Source organism: Solanum dulcamara, chromosome 6 (genome assembly GCF_947179165.1).
Source record: "Solanum dulcamara chromosome 6, daSolDulc1.2, whole genome shotgun sequence".
Lineage (NCBI taxonomy): Eukaryota > Viridiplantae > Streptophyta > Magnoliopsida > Solanales > Solanaceae > Solanum > Solanum dulcamara.
Window position 1 is genome coordinate 2,483,592 of NC_077242.1, and position 18,650 is coordinate 2,502,241.

General features: G+C 34.7%; 2 protein-coding genes across 2 annotated transcripts; both read right to left on the reverse strand.

The window, feature by feature from the left end:
- Nucleotides 1-1,168: 1,168 nt before the first annotated feature.
- LOC129892479 (PH domain-containing protein YHR131C-like) lies at nucleotides 1,169-1,877 on the reverse strand. Its single transcript, XM_055968051.1, has one exon. It carries the CDS (start codon nucleotides 1,748-1,750, stop codon nucleotides 1,256-1,258), a length of 495 nt encoding a protein of 164 aa, XP_055824026.1. The 5' UTR covers nucleotides 1,751-1,877; the 3' UTR covers nucleotides 1,169-1,255.
- A 3,755-nt stretch (nucleotides 1,878-5,632) lies between these two features.
- LOC129892469 (probable hexosyltransferase MUCI70) lies at nucleotides 5,633-12,376 on the reverse strand. The gene is made up of 9 exons (XM_055968039.1): nucleotides 11,496-12,376; nucleotides 10,339-10,578; nucleotides 9,988-10,201; nucleotides 9,762-9,871; nucleotides 8,715-8,914; nucleotides 7,638-7,741; nucleotides 6,513-6,700; nucleotides 6,236-6,435; nucleotides 5,633-6,058 (listed from the first exon to the last, which is right to left on the reverse strand). Exons 1-9 carry the CDS (start codon nucleotides 11,752-11,754, stop codon nucleotides 5,855-5,857), a joined length of 1,719 nt encoding a protein of 572 aa, XP_055824014.1. The 5' UTR covers nucleotides 11,755-12,376; the 3' UTR covers nucleotides 5,633-5,854.
- Between the last annotated feature and the right edge of the window lie 6,274 nt (nucleotides 12,377-18,650).

The window sequence follows — 18,650 nt, forward strand, 5'->3', positions numbered from 1 at the left end:
ACATAAATTAGAATGTACAAGAGTATTAGCATTAAGTTCTTTATCAACTTAAGTTCTTTCTCGTTGTCAAATAATGTCTATGAACTTTTTATAGGTTATCTGATACACCGCCAAATAACCGTTCGATAATTGATAATCCGTTACCAAACCAATCGATACCTTATAGGTTGGCTAGCGGATTAGTAAATTTAAAAATCGATATCTGATAGGCTAAATCATTAAGTGAAATTATCCGTTCAATCCGCCCGATAAGCAACCGTATCAACTTGCACATTATAATTTATTTGTTTAATTTTAATTTAACACATCATAAAATAACTTCACTTCATAATCTTAGAATAGTATAAATGATCATAAACTTATTGCATGGAAAGTTAAGACTAAAAAGAAAAGGGAAAAGACTCAAATATATAATCGAATTTTGAAAAAAAAAACTCATTTATTTGATCTGTTAAAAGTTTGATTTATTTATAACAAATAGTATAAATAAGCATTTTTTCAAAGTTGGATGACATATTTAAATTTTCTCTATTTTAAATAATAATTTAGTTAATGACGTGACCATATGTACAAAATATTTTTACAAAATAAAAAATATTTTTAATTTACAAATAATGATATGGATGAATTTTTTCTTAAACAAAAATGACATAAATAAGTCAAACATTTAACGGAAGGCATAAATAAACCTTCCATGACATATTTAAAACTTTCCCAAAATTAAGAGTCCGTTTGGATGGACTTAAAAAAAGTAACTTTTATGTATGAAGTGCTTTTAGAACTTTGAAGTGCTAAAATTAATTTTATAAATAAGCAGTTAAATATTTGAATAAAAGTATTTAAATTAAGAAAATGATGTAAATTTTAGGATTAAAAGAATAAAAAAGGATAGTTTGAGAATTTAGTTAAAATATAACGTATATAAAAGTAATTTACATGGTCAAAGAAAATAATTTCAAGCACTTAGAAGAAAAAAACTAGGAATCTTTTCAGTGACTTTAAGAACTTCATGACTCAAAGTTAATATTAGACAAACATGTCCAAAAGCTAAAAAAGAATTTTAAGTTGATTTTGACCAACTTAAAGCCCATTAAAGCCCATCCACAGGCTGTAAATCAACAGAATACAAATTGGAAAGGAGAAATATTAATGACCGGAAACAAGATAATGAACCAAACAATTTCATTGATCAGCAACGCAAAAATAAAGTGATATTAGCATAAAATAAAGGTGCAAATCGCACTTGCTCCAAATTTCACGCTGTATAAGCGCCGCCACCACGGGAACCGCCACCGCGGCCGCTACCACGACGGCCGTAGTCATCATCATCATCAGAATCATCGCAGCTTCCATCTACATCATCAAAGCCCTTCGATGCATCATCATCGTCGTCGTCCTCAAAATCATCTTCATCATCGTCTTCGACATCTTCTTCCAGATCGGGACGCTGTTTACTACTAGTCGAACGGCTACCACGTAGCTCCATCAGAGACAAATCAAAGGTAGGCAAATCGGATACAAAGATCCAATTCAGAAGAAATTTGTCATCATTTGAAAAATGTCCTGTCAAAATCGACTTTGGGTTTCGTAAACCAAAATGTACCGAGGGTTGAGATTGAGAGGAAATGTTAAATGGGTCTGCAGCAGAGGCGGCGGCGGGGGTGGCTACGGGACGGAGGAGATGGCGGTGAATGAGATTTTTGAGTGATGTTTTGTTGGTTAAGCTTTGAAGCCTAGATACAGCAGCCATGGTTTTGCTGAAGTTGTGTCTGTCACTGAAAGCAGAAGGGGTTTTTAAAAGGGTTTAAGAGACCTAGGGTTTCGGAGGGTTCTAGAGAGATTTATTAAGGAAGGATTCTTGATTTTAATATATTTACATAGTTTTCATAGTTTCTTTTTATACACTTTTTAAAAAATATTTTTTATTTAATTGTTCACTTTCAACTATAATTAATGGGCAAAATAGAAAATTACTCCATATTTTTATTTGTTTAATATTGACTTGTCACATTCGAGAGCAATAAATAAATTAATAATTTTACTATTCTATTTTTTAAATATAATAAATTTAATATTTTAAAATAATAATTATAGTTAATAATAAGGGTAAATCAGAAACTAAGGAGCATTCGATTTCGGTATAGGGAATGAGTGATAGACAAAGTTGTCTCATATGAGTAGTTATCCCACCAAATATTTGGGATGATTTATTCCATTATTATACTATAAATAGTGGAATTAATAATTTTGAGACTAACAAACATCCCTACACAAATGCAAGAATAGATAATATTATATATTATTTCGTGATTATTATCTCTTATCCACGTATCAATCAACCCCTTAGAAGTCGTTTGGTGTGAAGGATAACACCAAATAATTTTGAGACTAAATTATAGTGGCACTTAAGTTGGTGTTTAGTTAGCAAGTCCGAGATAACTTATCCCGAGATTAATAAATAGTACCGAAATAAGTTATTCCTCTTCTTGGGTGGTATACTAATCCCAGAATAACTTATCCCAGGATAATAGATAAATGACAAAAATACCCCTCTAAATATTTTTTATACCTCACTTTTCACATTCATATATATTTACATTATTTTTAATACCATATATAACAACATTCACTCTTTATTTTTATGATAATTCTTCATATTTTTTCTATTAAAAAATTACACTATATAATATAATTTTTATTTATAGCGAAATACTATTGTAGAGGGCATATATAACATAAAAGATACATAAAAACGAAAGCAATTGTTTCTAAAAAAAACCTATGCCCTGTTTATTCTGAATATGTAAAAACAATGTTTTGTATAAATAATCTGTAAGAAATTAGCTAATTAATTTTCTTAATGACAACACATACCGGACATTCTACATTAGTATATCAGCTTTCTTCCTTTTTTAGAAAATTAGTTCAATAACCAATTTCAGACGTTGAAGCCTTCAGCTCGAAGGCATTTAAGATGAGCCTCGATCCATTTCTCACAAGCTGATTCACCGTGTTCCACAATGCATTCATCCCTCACCTTCTTAGTCTCTGGGCAAGCACAACAAATCTTCTTCTTTGGCTTTGAATCTGCAGGGGATGTAGAGGGACCTGACTTTTCATCTTTTGGAAGTTGTGACGAAGATGTGGCTGTTGAAGTGTTCTCCCTTGATAGTCCATCCCCCAGTTGCGACGAAGATATGGTTGTTGAAGCGCTCTCCTTTGATGGTCCACCCCCCATTCTCAAAGAAGGCTGCAAGAGTTAGTAAACAAAAGATCGATGATTATAATCAGATTAGCATCTCACAAATCAGCCAACAGAAAGACAAAAGATATACATATACCAAAGTGTTTTAATAGAACAAGCCTTCTAAAAACTACAACGAAGGTAACTATCTTCCTTTTTTATACAAGTATATGAAGATTATTTCAGATGGTAAACTTGTACTGAGCAGTGCAATGAAAAGAAATTACAGATTAAGCAACTCCTCTATCGTGCCTAACAATGCATGTACATTATTTACAAGAGACAAGTTGCACCAAGAAAGCTAGTAAAACGATACATCTGTGTTTAAGGCTAAGTATGTATGTCCTTTTGCCTTACAAAATTCTACTGTTTCTTTCCAGCCAACAGTCCATCAGATGATGTGTGGTGTAATGTTCCAAGTCTTCATGGACTTCTTTGTTTAGTCCCTTTCTTTTCCAGCAATGCAGTAAACAATGGTAACTATCTAAAGTACTGACAACCTTCAAACTATAACTTTATCAAACAAATATGCTGCCTGACGAAAAAATGTTACCCTACCAACTATTTTTTAAAATTAACTTTCCACTATCACACTTTAAAATGATCAAATATCTAACGACTCGTGATGAATTGAGAACAAAGAGTGCTAATGAAATCCAATATCAATTACATAACCACGACGGCACCACCCATAAGAAGAGAACATGTAGGAGAGGAGAATACAACGCCATTACCAAGAATTTTACCATCGTCTGCAAATTTCCTTACTTTCCACAAAGGGAAAGGTCTAGAGTCTAGAATACCTCTGCCATATCTTACGGCATTTCACTCATCCTTTACTTATACAAAGGAAAAGGCAAAACACATGGCACTATCTTTTTTAGATCAAGAAGAAAATTACATCCTATGTTACCTCCACATGGTACATCCACCCGTAGTAATAACTCTTACTCTTTTGCATTCTAAAGTACCACCTCCTCTTCTTATTTTCCCCTCATCGGAAACCAATTCCAGCTATCGGGACTAGAGAAAAATTCTCAATACCAATACGTGCTCCAACAGTTCCAAGCAATTTCAATATACAACGAACACTCTCCTATGAAAGAAATCTTCTCTTCTTTCTACCCCTGGCATCATTCCCCAGCTAACATCTTTAAAACGAAAGAGGAAGACAATTATCTATGTCTGTGTATAAATATCTTCTAATCCTTCTACATGTAATTAGATCATAGGGTAGGTCACTCCTCTCCTCCTCCCCCCTCTCCTCTTTCCCATTCCTGGACTAATGCTAATTCCTCCAACAATATAAGATATGTTATATCTATTGTCCATCCAGATCTGCAGATGCAGTACAAAACATCTTTATCACAGAAAATTATCTGAATACAGAAACAGCTAAATTTCAATTGACACAAAGTACCTCATATAAAAATTCAGAACACACACAAAAAAAACAAATCAGTAAGAAGATTTTATTATAGTAATTCTTTAACCTGGGAAACCCAAATAAGAATCTAAAACTAAGTTTAACCCTAATATGAAAAGCGGCGATGCAAACAGAAAAACAAAAAAATCAAGGGTTTAATCGTGTGACCAGAGAAATTTAAGAGCAGATTCATTGAGAGTGAAAATTCAGATTTTTTACGTACCTTTAGTTCGTTTCTTCTTCTCGGCAAAGACGGGGTTTATGAGAGGTTTATGTGGACAAATTCCTTGCTCCGTTTTCCAACAATGGCTGCTTTTGTTGGCCTTAGCTTTCTATTAAATGACAAAGCAACCCCTAAAGTTTCCATATAGACGAACTACCCCCCTTCTTTCTTTTTTTTTGTGTGTGGGGGGTTTACATATTTAAATCACTCAATGCAATTTATAGTTCATCCTTCGGGATGATCTCAGTTGATTTGGAGGGTGGTCATTTTAGGATTAATTCTCTGTCAATGTCTTCTGAATCGAACTTATCACATATGGTTTGTCTAGTGCGGTTTACATTCCTTGTGTGGAGTGCTCACCCCAAGAGCAGAGGTAATAGCAGAGATTGTAGCGACTACGGGTTATCCTAGTATTTCCAAAAAAAAATTAAATTACAGTGAATCTAAATGTAATTTGTAAATCACGTTTTTTGAATGCGCTGGTAATTCATCTTGAATACGATATGTAAATTGTGGTTCTCAAACGATTCTAAAATGTGATTTGTGAATTCTCCTTTTCAAGGACTTTTAAGTTCCATTTTAAAAATTTGTGTTAAAAAAGTTAGAAAGAGTGAATATTGACAATTGTCTCACCTCGACAATCTAGTTGTTTGTACTTAGAAATTGAGTTTGTTTGAAATAAACGAACTCGCAGAAAAGGCGGTGATTTAAACTATAAGAGAAAGTTATAGATATGACATCTACAGAACAAGAAATGAGCAACCTATTATTTAAATTAGTGATATCTACAATGTTAATTGAATTGATATTCACAACCTCAAAAAGCAAACTAATTTCTTTCTTCGCCCATTGGACAAGTACCTATCAAAATTGTCCTAACCTTTTCCTCAATAGTGAGGAACAAATAGGTTGTATAAATAGATTCTTTCCTCTTTGCAGCCAAAAAAAGAAGGCAAGAAAATCAAAATGTTGTACTGCTTCCCTTATTCCCAGACCCAACTTTTCGATGTCGCCTTGAATTAGACTTCCTTTCACCTCTTCCGTGCTTTGGAGGTCTCCTTACTGGAGATTTACTAGAAGAACTATCACGAACCAAAGCCGGTGGAGGAGGAATTCTCACAACTCTCATGTGAGCCCTTTGCTCCAGTAAATCTCTATGGTATGCCTGCACAGATTTGGTATACACTCTTATACTATGAACAGCAAAAATAAGGCAAATAACCAAGCTAAACCATAAAACGATGTCGTATCCAACTTTTCCCTACTTAAGAATCAAAATACTTTTGAAGTCTTTAATATTTAGGTTTTGGATGGAGTAAGGGAGGCTTTCCTTAGTGAATACCTGTATCACGAAATTCCGCCTCTCACAATCCAAAAACATGTTGATGTTCCAGCTAACTTTTGCCATCAATTTGTCCCTAACAGTGGAAAAGCTCAACTGGTCCCTTGAAGTAAAACGATCAACTTCATTGAACCACAGACAGGTGAAGAGATTTGTGATGGGAATGTGCTCCTTTATAATAACACATCCTTCAGGAACATCTGCAGAAAGTTTAATGAGATACGTAGATTTTGAGAGTGAGTGGTCCAATGAACACAAGGGGTAAATGTGGACTCACCACTAGTAATAGGAAGCTTAGCCTCTGAATATGCAGTTAAACCTTCTTTCTTGTAGAAATCAATTTGGTGGTCAATGGATACATTATCATACTTCCCTGCAGCTTTATTAGCTTCAGCTTCTTCAAAGACGTCAAAACGTCTATAATGCCTTGAAATAGCAAAAGTAGCATTCTGGCGCCACAAGAATCTGAAGTAAAGGAATAGAAAAGAAGAAACTCATCAAGTTAAAGTAGAGGTGAGACTCACAACTAGAAGGTATAAACCAACAAAAAGAATGAATCTCATGCTAGGCTGCCGTACATGCCACTACAACAAATAGAACATGGCCATGTCGAAAAGAAATTATACAGCAACAGGAAAATAAAATATGAAAATAAACTACCAATCTGTTGCGCCTGTCAAGGTAATCCTCAATAACTCATTGGCATCAATAGGAAAATCCTAGGGCTGCACTATCCTGCCGGATAAATTCTTACTAATACTACCCATACAAAACACATTCAAGGTGCAACCCACAAATAAAAGATGGATACCATTATGCAATATGGCCATTGATCATTCATCGCTCAGTACTTCCACTACTACAATCATTTGATCAATACCTAAAATGAGAAGATACAAGTATGTATATTATTTTTACTTAATTAAAAGTATGTATTTTATCTTTCATTTTTTCTCTTTTGGAAAATCAACCTCATTAATGATAATTACTACACAAACATTAACACTTTTGGGTTTGCACGAAAATCCAGAATATATTAAAAAAAATTAGCAACAACAATCTGGTTTTAGATGATGCAGACCTTCATTGGCTCCAACCCCAGTCATAACCCAGGAAATATCACCTTCACCCCACAGCTAACAGCTTAGCACTAGTACTATCATAAGAGTGGCAAAAAATGACGTGCATAGAAGATGAAAACTATTACTGGGAAGCTTAAACGAAAATGAATTAGATCTATTACCAAATCAAAACCATATACAGTAGCTAGCCATTATTAAAAACCGTTTTTCCCTTATCACCAATAATTAGCCATTGCAAGAACTTAATTGTAGAATCTCTCCAAGCACAAGGTATTCCAACGGGCATACAAAGACACAAGAGGCAGTAAAACCAAATGTACCTCTCGAGAATTTGGTAGGGATCCACAACGAGCTGAAGCTTTCCATCTATCCAAATAGAATAGCGGACATTAGGAAAGAGCCTATGCAGTAGAAGCTTAGGTACCTGCCACATACACATCTCTTACAAGCAAATCCATATTCTTATGTTCTACTTCTAATCCGCACTTCACAAATGAAAGATTTACTGAAATTATACTCTACGAAAGAAAAATATAATGAAGTCAATTCACATTGATGTCAAATGAATGATAACAGAACCTCAACCTCTACACCCAAAAAAAAAATAGAGGAAAAGACATCGCATATATTCTATTACCTCTTGGAGTGTTGATTTGTCCTCGTCACCATTTGTAAAGAAAAGTTTTAACTGTTACATTGCCATAGGGCTTAGGTCTAGTGATGTGTAGTCGAGGCACATGTCACGGGTTTAAACCCTGCCGTAGACAAAAAGCTTGGTATTTTAGTGGAGAAGTGCAGAGGATGGGCCCATTACCCACCAAGTTTAGAACCGTGCACCACTAGGCCTCAGGAATTTCACGGATATCAAAAAAAGAAAGTTTAAACTATTTTGGAAAATGGCATGAATCAAAAGATAAGAGGATCTCTCAATCTGCTAACAATCACTTCCAGCCAGAGGTGTAAAAGACCAACTTAACAGTGATTACGGTGCTATACTACTAAGTCCCACAATAGATACTTAATGTTACTAAAAGCAATATAATATTTAATTATTATTATTATTATTATTTTTTTTTGGGGGGGGGGAATGCCTCTTCTTACCCAAATGCTACATCAAGCACTTGTGCAACCTCAACGGGTCAAACCCTTAGAAGAAAGCAGATTAGAGAAAAAACAATGATGACAACAACAAACCCAGTGTAATCCCACAAGTGGGGTCTGGAAAGAGTAGGATGTACATAGGCCTTACCCCTACCTTTGTGGAGTAGGGTGGTTGTTTCCGATAGACCTTTGGCTTATTCGAAGCATGGTAGAAAGCAGATTAGAGATAAGGTTTAAAATTTGAGAGAAACCTTGAAAGAGATAGGAGGATTTAGAAGAAAACTAGGATAACAAACCTTCCCATTGCGTCTCGCATCAGAATAAGGCACATTGCGAACAAGAATAATCCTCCATAAACCAACCCTATTTCTGCTGTCCAAGAGGCTAGAATTCTTCAAGGATGCTTCTGTTTCTTCATCAACAAACATATAGAAAGGAACTTTTTCTAGTGTAATTTTACCCAAGTTCTTTGGCTGTTGAATCACGTCATAATTTCCTGGAGAGAATTTATGTAGATAGAGGTAAGGAATAAATAATACTAATTCCCCAATCTCTGGAGAAGCCACAAAAGATAAATATTAGGTCTCAAAGGCAACATTATCCAATCCAATCCAAAACTATTCCAGAAAAAACTTCCAACTCATGTAGTAGTAGACATTGTATACATTCTAGGCACATATATAAGATAAACAAATAAAATCTACAAATGAACCGCTACTTACAAACAAAATCAAACTCTTTTAGCGCTGGCAAAAAGACAACATTGCTCCCTAGCCATTTTAGTTAAGCCAATTCATTGTAATCCATACCAAAATAATCCTTTTTTTCTCTAATTCATAATATTGTACAACTTAATATATAAAATACTACTTTACTATTATTCATATATTAAAATCTTTGCTAATGATCGTAATATGCACAATTACGATGGAGAGGATGAAATACACCTATGAAAATTTTGCTTATCCAATATCAATTTTGAAAGGATCAAAATAAGTGCGGCGCATGAAAAGTTGCAAGCAACAAATTTGTTTCTTAAGATGGAACTAGGTGGCACCAATGGTGAGCTAATACATGCCTGATTATCTTCATGCATCAGCGTAGTACATAACTAACTCTCTAGCAAGATATCTCCAAAACCCAAAATATGACATCTTCTTCAGCCATATCTGCATTACTCTATGCTTATGCGGTTCACAGTGCTATAGATAGATGATTGTGGTTTTGATACTATCCATTTCTAGCTTGGCTACATTTTCTAATCCTCTTTTACCTTATTCTCCTAGATTTACTCAAAAAAATTAAATTAAAAAGATGAAATATGGAGCATAGCTATAGAGTACCAAATATGGCTGATGCCACAATGACGTCATGGAATTGCTCCATCTCCTTTAGATCCGCTGCATCGATGTCAAACCCCGTTTGATCACCAGGTCTACAACCTTGGACAAATCTGACCCAAATATATTAGGGATGAGACAAAGAGCAAATACTCTGGAAGGAGGACAAAACACAAAAGCCAACAACAATAAGACAAGTGACTGCATCAAGATGGCAAGTGCAACTCACCCGCAATGCACAGTCATTGACTCTTTTATGTCAAACGAAGCATTCCTCTCCACCAAAGAAGGGTACCCACCAAATGCAGAACCCCTGTGAGGTTCAGTCTTCATGGGAATTTGCTCGTGGAAATAAGTTAAATGCTGAAGCCCGGATGACAGTGACGGGACTCTAGGCATACGAGCTATTGCTTGCTCCACAGGAACGTAGCATACAGGACATGCTGAATGAAAATGAAAGAGAGTACAACCAAAATTACAACACTATGAGAAGAAATGCTGATTAAAGCAAAGGACAAAATACAAATTTGTGAAGCTAAGAAATAAGATCGGGTTGGAAACAAGTGAACTTTACACTTACGTCGAGGCCCAATTCGCCTCCTATCAACAGGTGGAGGAGGAGGAAATGCAAAATTTCGACAAGGATCGGGAAAAGCAGTGGAATCTTTAGCCTGTATCATAGCCAAAGCGTGGGGAGGAGGAAGCTGGGCATTATTCTCACCGCATACCACAACCTTCCTAGGCAATAATGCAGATAGATGATATGTGCTGTTTTCAAACCACTCCTTGAAGTCCAATTCAGAACTCCTTGATGCATCATCTGATAATCGCAAACATCTTGTAAGAATATCAGGAAATCCATCTCATAACAAACTACAAAAGCAACTTCAATACTAAACAAAATGCAGTATACAGGTGATGATGATTGATGGTTTTGCCACTTCTCACAAAAAAATTATATAACTCTAGTTTAACTATATAATTTGTAAGAACTAGAATTATCCATGTGTTTCTATATTTGTTTTATTATTTTACTCCCTCTGTGTCAATTTGTTTGCCTTACTTCCCTTTTTAGTCCACTTCAAATAGAATAGCCCTTCCCTTTTTTGGCAACTATTTAGTTTCAACTTTTCACGTGGAATGTTTAAGACCGCAAGATCATTGTGTACAATCTACATATTTTTAATTTAAGACCACAAGTTTCTTGACTTTCTTAAACTCCATGCCAAGTCAAACCAGACAAACAAATTGAAAGGGGGGAGACCTAAATTTTACCCTGATATTAGGGTACACCAATAGAGTTGGAGGTCAAGAACAAAACTTGCACACTTTTCTTCAATATACTAGACATTACAACACCAAAAGGCAGCGTACAGCAAAGCTCCATTGCACTCATAATACAGTCTAGAAAATGACATAGACTTTATTTTATTCCTTCCAAGTTGCAATTACTCAAATTCCTTTCTCAATGGGTGGCAGCCTATGTATCTTGTTCATAGTCAAAAGCACCTTAAAACCACGAATAAGTTGGAGATGAGGGTGTTAAAACCGACATTTTTCATTTTAATTGGTCGTTTCCTTCACCTATCCACAATATGCATTTGGTCCTACTAACATAAGGTGTTAGAGCCAGTGCTCCTCGCAACCCATTCAGAACAAATAAAGCTACTACAGTTTAAAACATAAATAGATCTCTATTCAACAAAAAAGAAACCAAAAGGACTTTAGGAAACAGACCTTTATTAACCATTGAAAATCCTGCACCAAAAGCCAATAGTGCAAATGCAACCAAAATCAGCATTCCAACCTTCTTTCGTACCAAAACCCTGCAAATAGAGGGAAGAAACTTTTCCTTCTCTCTGGAACCAGAAAGTGATGTCTTTGAACCTTTACGCAAGACAAACGAATTATTCTGAGAGTACAAAACTCCATTCTGTGCCAATTGCTGCAACGACCCATCGCTTCCTGTCCGAAGACCCAATGACCACCCAGTCATTGTTCCTCAAACCACACAATAACAACAAAAATCATCTCTTTCTTCTTTCTGTAAACCCTTTCATTCACTATACGCCACAACTTAATAGTTCCTCCTCCAAGGTATAACTCCTAATGACGTGCTGAATCAGTATAAAAAATATCCTTCTTCTTACCCAACAAATCCAATTCTATAGATCCTCTTTTCTGCCCTTTGCAGAACCAAATCAATCAGAAACCGAATTATTCACTACCAAACAAACATCACAAACTAAGTCCAACTCCAAATTAAACAATACTTCCAATTAAAAAAAAACAAATTTTCAACGTCGTGATCTCAAAACACAACCGAATAATTAACTAACAAAAAAAATCAACAAAAAATCGAAAAAAATATACTAGTGATTCGTGATGAATAATGCAGTGGAGAATTCAAATCTGGACAGGTTCCGGCAGAATAGATCAATTGTAAGAATCCAAATAGGGCTTTTGCCTGAATCGGACAATCGATATTTTCTGAGAGTTGCAAGAATCCAAATAGGGCTTGAATTGCGCTTTTCGTTCGAATTATCAGAAAATTGTTTCCTATTTGGGGCCTTTTCTCTCTCTCTCTCTACGACTCGGCCTTTTTTCTAGTATTTTGTTCCTTATTGGTCTTAATTAATTCTTTGACAAATTTGATGACGAGTGTGATAATGTTTTTTGTCTAGTACTATGATAAAATTAAATCATATAGATAAAGAGGATATTCCTTTTCCCTTTTTTTTTTTTGGTTAGTATAATTAATCTATATTTAAGTGTATTTAAAAACGGACAAGAGAGACTTGTTTAGATGGTAAGTAATTAATATAGTAATTTATTATATTTTGTTAAAATACTTAATCATAATAAGTTGATTTAGCTAGGTAAAAAGATTTGAACGTTGGTAAGTTTTTAATTGTTTATCGATTTTAAATGTTGGATTGATTAGAAGAAAAGGTTGAGATATCAAGTTTGCCCTTCCCATTGGGAGAGCCACCAGGACAAAGAAATAGGTGATAAATAGAGCTGAAACTTGTTATAAAAATTGCTGACTTGCATGTAATCATCGGTAAGGAAACAAACATTGCATGTCGCTTTTACGTCCAACGCCTTATTTAATGGTAGTATTACTCTTTCGTCTCTGATTACTGTCGAATCTTGCATCTACAGTGCTTCTCAATCGTTGAAAAAAGAAGCGAAATTCCTCCACATATTTAAACAATCTCCTTACATTATTCGTTGTTTCGGAGCTAATCTCTCGTTCGAAAATGATGTCATTATTTACGACTTATTGTTTGGGTATGCATTTGGAGGAAGCCTTGTTGATCGTCTTCACTCTTCAGAACAATCAGAGAAAGGATTGACAGAGTTTGAAATTTTAAAACAAATATAAAAAATATTCGTTTATCAGATCATTACAATATGAATGAAGCCATCTTTCGTCCGCAAAAGAATCCGCTCCATTTTTCTTCTCAAAAGGAAAAGCTACAAGATATCCACAAATTTTCTTTATTTGTAATCTATAACAAAAATTAATTGGTTCCTTTAATTGAATATGAAACCATAATGAGAACTTTGGATGATTTGAAAAGATATTACTTCTTTTATTATATCATTGTAGAAGGAAATAACAAATTTTTATTTATTCAAAAGTTGTTGCATTTCTAACACAATCATACAATACAAGGAACTATAAAATTCTTTAATTAACTAATATATCATATACTAATGTACACATTCTTCATAGGAATTTTTCTTTCTTGACAGTCTAATTTGTATCATATTTGTGTTGAATGTATACTTCATTCCTAACATACCATGAACAATGATTCAAACAAGATCATCAAAAATTGTGGTTGGGTCATGAATGGTAAGAGTGCTTCAATTAATAATGAAAGATTTTGAATTTAAATTATGACAATGAAAATATCTTTGATAAAAAGCGCTTTATCTCCAATATAAAAATTTTCGAAACAAATTCAAATTATTCAAACCTCTAAAAGGGTATAAAAAAATATATTAAGTCAGATGCAGCATACCGTCTATACAAACTAGTCACACTCAAATATACACATTAATCACATAAACATGTTGAAAAAGAAACCTCCTCGTGTATATCAGTCGTAAGTATTACTTTCTCCATCCAAATTTACTTGCCAAATATTGACTTGTCATATATAAGTTGGAATTTACTATATCCCCATATTTATTATAAGTTGAAAATTGAATTGAAAATAACTATATTTAGTGATAAATTATTTACTGATTTTTCAATGACACAAATAAAAATGATAGAACATTAATTTTTAATATAGTTGACAAGTAAACATAAACGAAGGAGTACTTTTGTTGCTTTGACTAACTCCCAATATTACTGATTTGTCCGGATGAGTCCAAATTGGAAGTTTTGAAACTTCAATTATTTGATAGAAAATAGAATAATAGAAATAATAAAAATAAAAACTGACATAAAAGAAAAACGAAAAGCATCCAAGGATTTGGCTTAGTAGTCTAGTACTAGTCAATGAAGTGAGTTGAGAATCATGACGTCTCAAGTTTCAAATTTCAGCAGAGACAAAAATACTTGGTGATTTCTTCTCATTTGTCCTAGCCATAGTTACCTATTACTTGTCGCTGATGGGAGGTGACAGGTATCTCGTGGAATTAGTTAAGGTGTTGGCCCAGACACCATGATTTATCAAACAAAAATTAGCAAAAAGGTGGTTATTGTTTAATGTATGCTGCACTCTTTTGCAACTATCAATTTCATAAAACTAAGAACTAACAAATAGCCCAGATCATTTGAGTTTCTATTACAACTTTAAATGATGCAACATAGAGAGCTATAAAGAGAGTGAAAACCTATATATGTAAACACTTCCATAGAATCATTGAGTAAAAGGATTTGATCACTTTGAGAGAGGGGGATATGATTGTATCGGTGAACACTTCTTAGGATACTACTCTATTCGACCCATGATCATGAGTTCATGACCCCCTTACTAGAGGAGTACAACATAGAACATGACATGGGTTGACATCATGACAAGTGAAGTCTCTTTGGTATTTAAATGGAGAAAGGTAAAAGAGCGAGCACATATCATCCACTATGAGTTTCAAAGTTGGATAATGAAACTTCTTCGAGTCCAACTTCTCTTCTGTATCTCTAAGCTTGATTCCTATTTCTAATGCAGGTGTGCTAGTGTCTTGGATACGCCGTGGCAACTCTCTTCTTTTCTCAAGGTGTTAATGAATGGATGATCACTTGAATTTATTCTGTGTTTTTGTCAGCTCCTTTTCTAACTATTTTTGATAGATTTTGTATCTTCTTTACATGTAAATAATTTTAATTCTAAATTAGATTTATAGTCCATATTTTGTCAATCAAGAGTTTGCTTTGGCACTATAACATGAGACTTTGGATTGTTGTTCTCCTACATTGGAAAGTTGCAGGAAGACAAGTAAGATACTGAAGTAAATGTTTACAACTTTATTGGTAAATATGAAAAAAAGAATCGAGTGGCCATTCAATCTACTGAGATATAGAAAGGGGCAATCTGGTGAACTAAGCTTTCATTATGCGCGGGGTTTGAAAAAGGGCTGAATCATCATCTAACAAGATGCGTGTTACCTTCAATCCCTTCTTAGAATGTCCCCGTGGAGCTAGCTCGACAGTCAAAAGTCCACATTTGTCTAGATAATTGCTAGAAATAGTGCCCTTCATTCATTCTTCGACCCTATTTTTGAAAAATTGTCACTGCCCTATTTTTGAAAAATTGTCACTGCCCTGAAATTTTAAAATTTAAAACTCCCAAGATAACGGGTATGTTTCACTTACATAGGCTGAAAATGGCTATTCGTTAATTTTTACCCCATATTTAGGCAATGTCTACTAACAACCAGATAGCATATCTAAATTCTAATCATGATAACAATAACAATAACATATTCAACAGAATCTGGAGAAAGTACAGAATAGTCCGTGCACAAGGTAGAAAAATTGTTTCTAAAGATCCTTTACTCCACTCAAGTAGAGCAAATCAAAGTAGGTAAATCCAGTTTACGACCACCATATCTGAAATACTTTGCTCAGTCAAGAAGTTTCAATAGCACAATTCAATCGGTTATTCAAATTAGCTCATAACTAATCGAGTTGCATGTAAGCTAATCGAAACAATTATACGTTCCATCAAAATACATCTTGGAAAATAGATTTTGGAGTGATGAAATGAATATTACATAAACAACATCACTCCTTATTCAGGACTTTGGGAACTTTGATGTAAGGCTTCTCAAAGCTTGGCACAGCACAAATCAATTCTTCTCTATTCTCAAACTTCTCAGGTACGTCTCCGCGCAAATTATCTCGTTCAGTATCTGCCCTAATCGCTGGCTCAATACTTTGCAGATCAATAGCTTGAAGTTGTCCAAACCAATGTATAACTTGTTGAATTTTGGGAGCAAATTCTTCAAATTCTTGTGGATTGAGTGAAATTTGATGGAGGACGTTTGAAAAATGACGACAATGAGGAAGACGGCGGTAGACGGAGGTGGATGGAGGGACAGTCGGCCGACGAGGCGACGACAGTATGAAAGGTGTATCGGAATGGAATCTAGGCTTACCAGATTTAGGGATAAGGGATTTGGGCTTCAGAGATCAGTCTTCATGGGCTTTGAGCCATTTGGTTTTGGACTGGAACCAACTAAGCTAGGGGCAAGTGCACAAATAGCCGAAATTTTGAACTTCACAACTTGGAAGACGCAATTTTCCATGCTCATGTATGATCATGATCTCTATGGTCATCTAGATGGGTCTACTCCTGCTCCATCTCGCACTATCACCATTAGCACAATCTCTAGTGCCAACACTCAACAAAGTAAAAGCTTTCAAAAATGACATAAAGTAATCCACTCCCTGCATAGATTAGCTAAAAGAACCAGAGCATTCATCAGAAAAAGAGAATTTGAATCCCATTCAACAAATTTATAGGTATCTCTAGTGCAATCTCCTAGGTCAAAACATATGCTTTTAACAAAATTTATCTTCTTAAACCTGAGGAGCTCAGTTTACTTTGTACTTCATGGAAATGTCTTTTCGCTGGATAAATACAACGTGCAATTCATACTACTGTTAGCCTTTGCTTCGCTGTAGAGTTTAAGTTAACGCTATGAATTTACTAATTGTAAAGCTATTGAGTATATGAAATTCAAAATTCACCTTCAAATTCAAGCTGAAAATTATCTTTTAAGGAATATACTAACTATAATGCTTATATGCTGCAATCCAAGCAAGCATCAGGTACATACTTCATGAAAACACTGAAGACGACTGTCTGTCATCCTCCTCAAATTTGTCCTTATCTATTGGACCCATCCCGCCAATAGAAACCAATTGTAACTTAACCTACTTTCCCAAAGTAACCTTTTATGTCTCTCTGAAAGGTTATGTAGCAACATTAACACAACATGAGAATAACAATATTCTCAGTTTTTTACACCCGTAGTTTACAAAGGCCTACAGAATCACATTAGAGATTCCATAAGGAAGCCAAGTGCAAATGGATTCAAGGAAAAAAGGTCAAGTAACATATATGGACCTCATAAACTGCAGCACTCACTAGCAACTACGAGGCTATGGAAAACTAGAAAACATCTTGAATGTATATACCACCACTAAAGGATTTTATATCGCTGTGTATCAGAAGCCATGCCAGTTCTAGTCCTAGACAATACCCATTGAAAGGCCAGGAGAAATGTCATACGGCTTTAATCATACTTACTCTGTTGGCAGATTCTGTATAGTTCATTTTGTTCTTATATTGCTTATCATCGGAGAAAAGTGAACAAAAGTCATACAGATGAGCTCACTGATTCAAGAATCAATAACAGAGAATCCTTAGTACAACTACCAGAGCTCTCAAGCTAATCCTTCATTTTGTTGCTTATAGTGTGCACTTAGAACTGTTGGATCACATTAATTACAACCTAACACTATCAGAAATAATAAACGCAAACCAGAGTTGATCCTAATTTCCTAATGCTGGACAAATGAAGTTGCAGCTGAACCAAACAACTAGGAACTTGGAAAAGAAATTATGAAATAGAAATAAGCCCAATTTGCCAACTCTTAACCAGGGTCATCATACAATTTCTGCCATTTTTAGTGGCAGCAATACTGAAAAGTCAAAACTCATGGTGACCACAGATATTTTGATATGTAAATAGAGCCATAGAGGTCCTAGTTGTGATTCTATCCTCCTCAGAAAGCATATAAAGTTACTTTTGAGTTTTGACAACACTGCAGATTCCAATTCCATCACCAAATATGACAACCAAAAAAGAGAGATAGACGGCATAAGGTAGCAACATAATAGGAATGAGTTTCATACACAAACCATCAAGGAGTTCTACTCTCTTTAACAACTCATAATTCTCAGATTAAATCATCAAATTAACAACCATATATTTCATTTGATATAAAAGTTATAGGCTTCTTACTTGTGCATGCAGTATTTGTATTCTTGACTCCTTACAGTATCTTTTTCCGCTTCCTCCAACTAATTCAAAACACGCCAATGCATATATTCAGTATCATGAACGTAAAGATATACATATCAACATGCTAGGAGAAACAATCAAGTATATTATTCTTCCGGGATCACTTTGGTAAACACGCTCATAACAAACTGGTGACAAGCATTTTAGAGCGTAATTCTCCTTGTCTACTGCATAGTGATGCACTTCTGACCCCACAACCCACTTTTTTGAATTTGAAGTTTGGGAACAATGCACGAGGTAAAAAGACTATTTTTGGATGACCATCCGTTCGAATACCACAAATCCAAGCAGGTAAATTCAAATAACCATATCTAAAATACTTTGCTCAGGCAAAAAGTC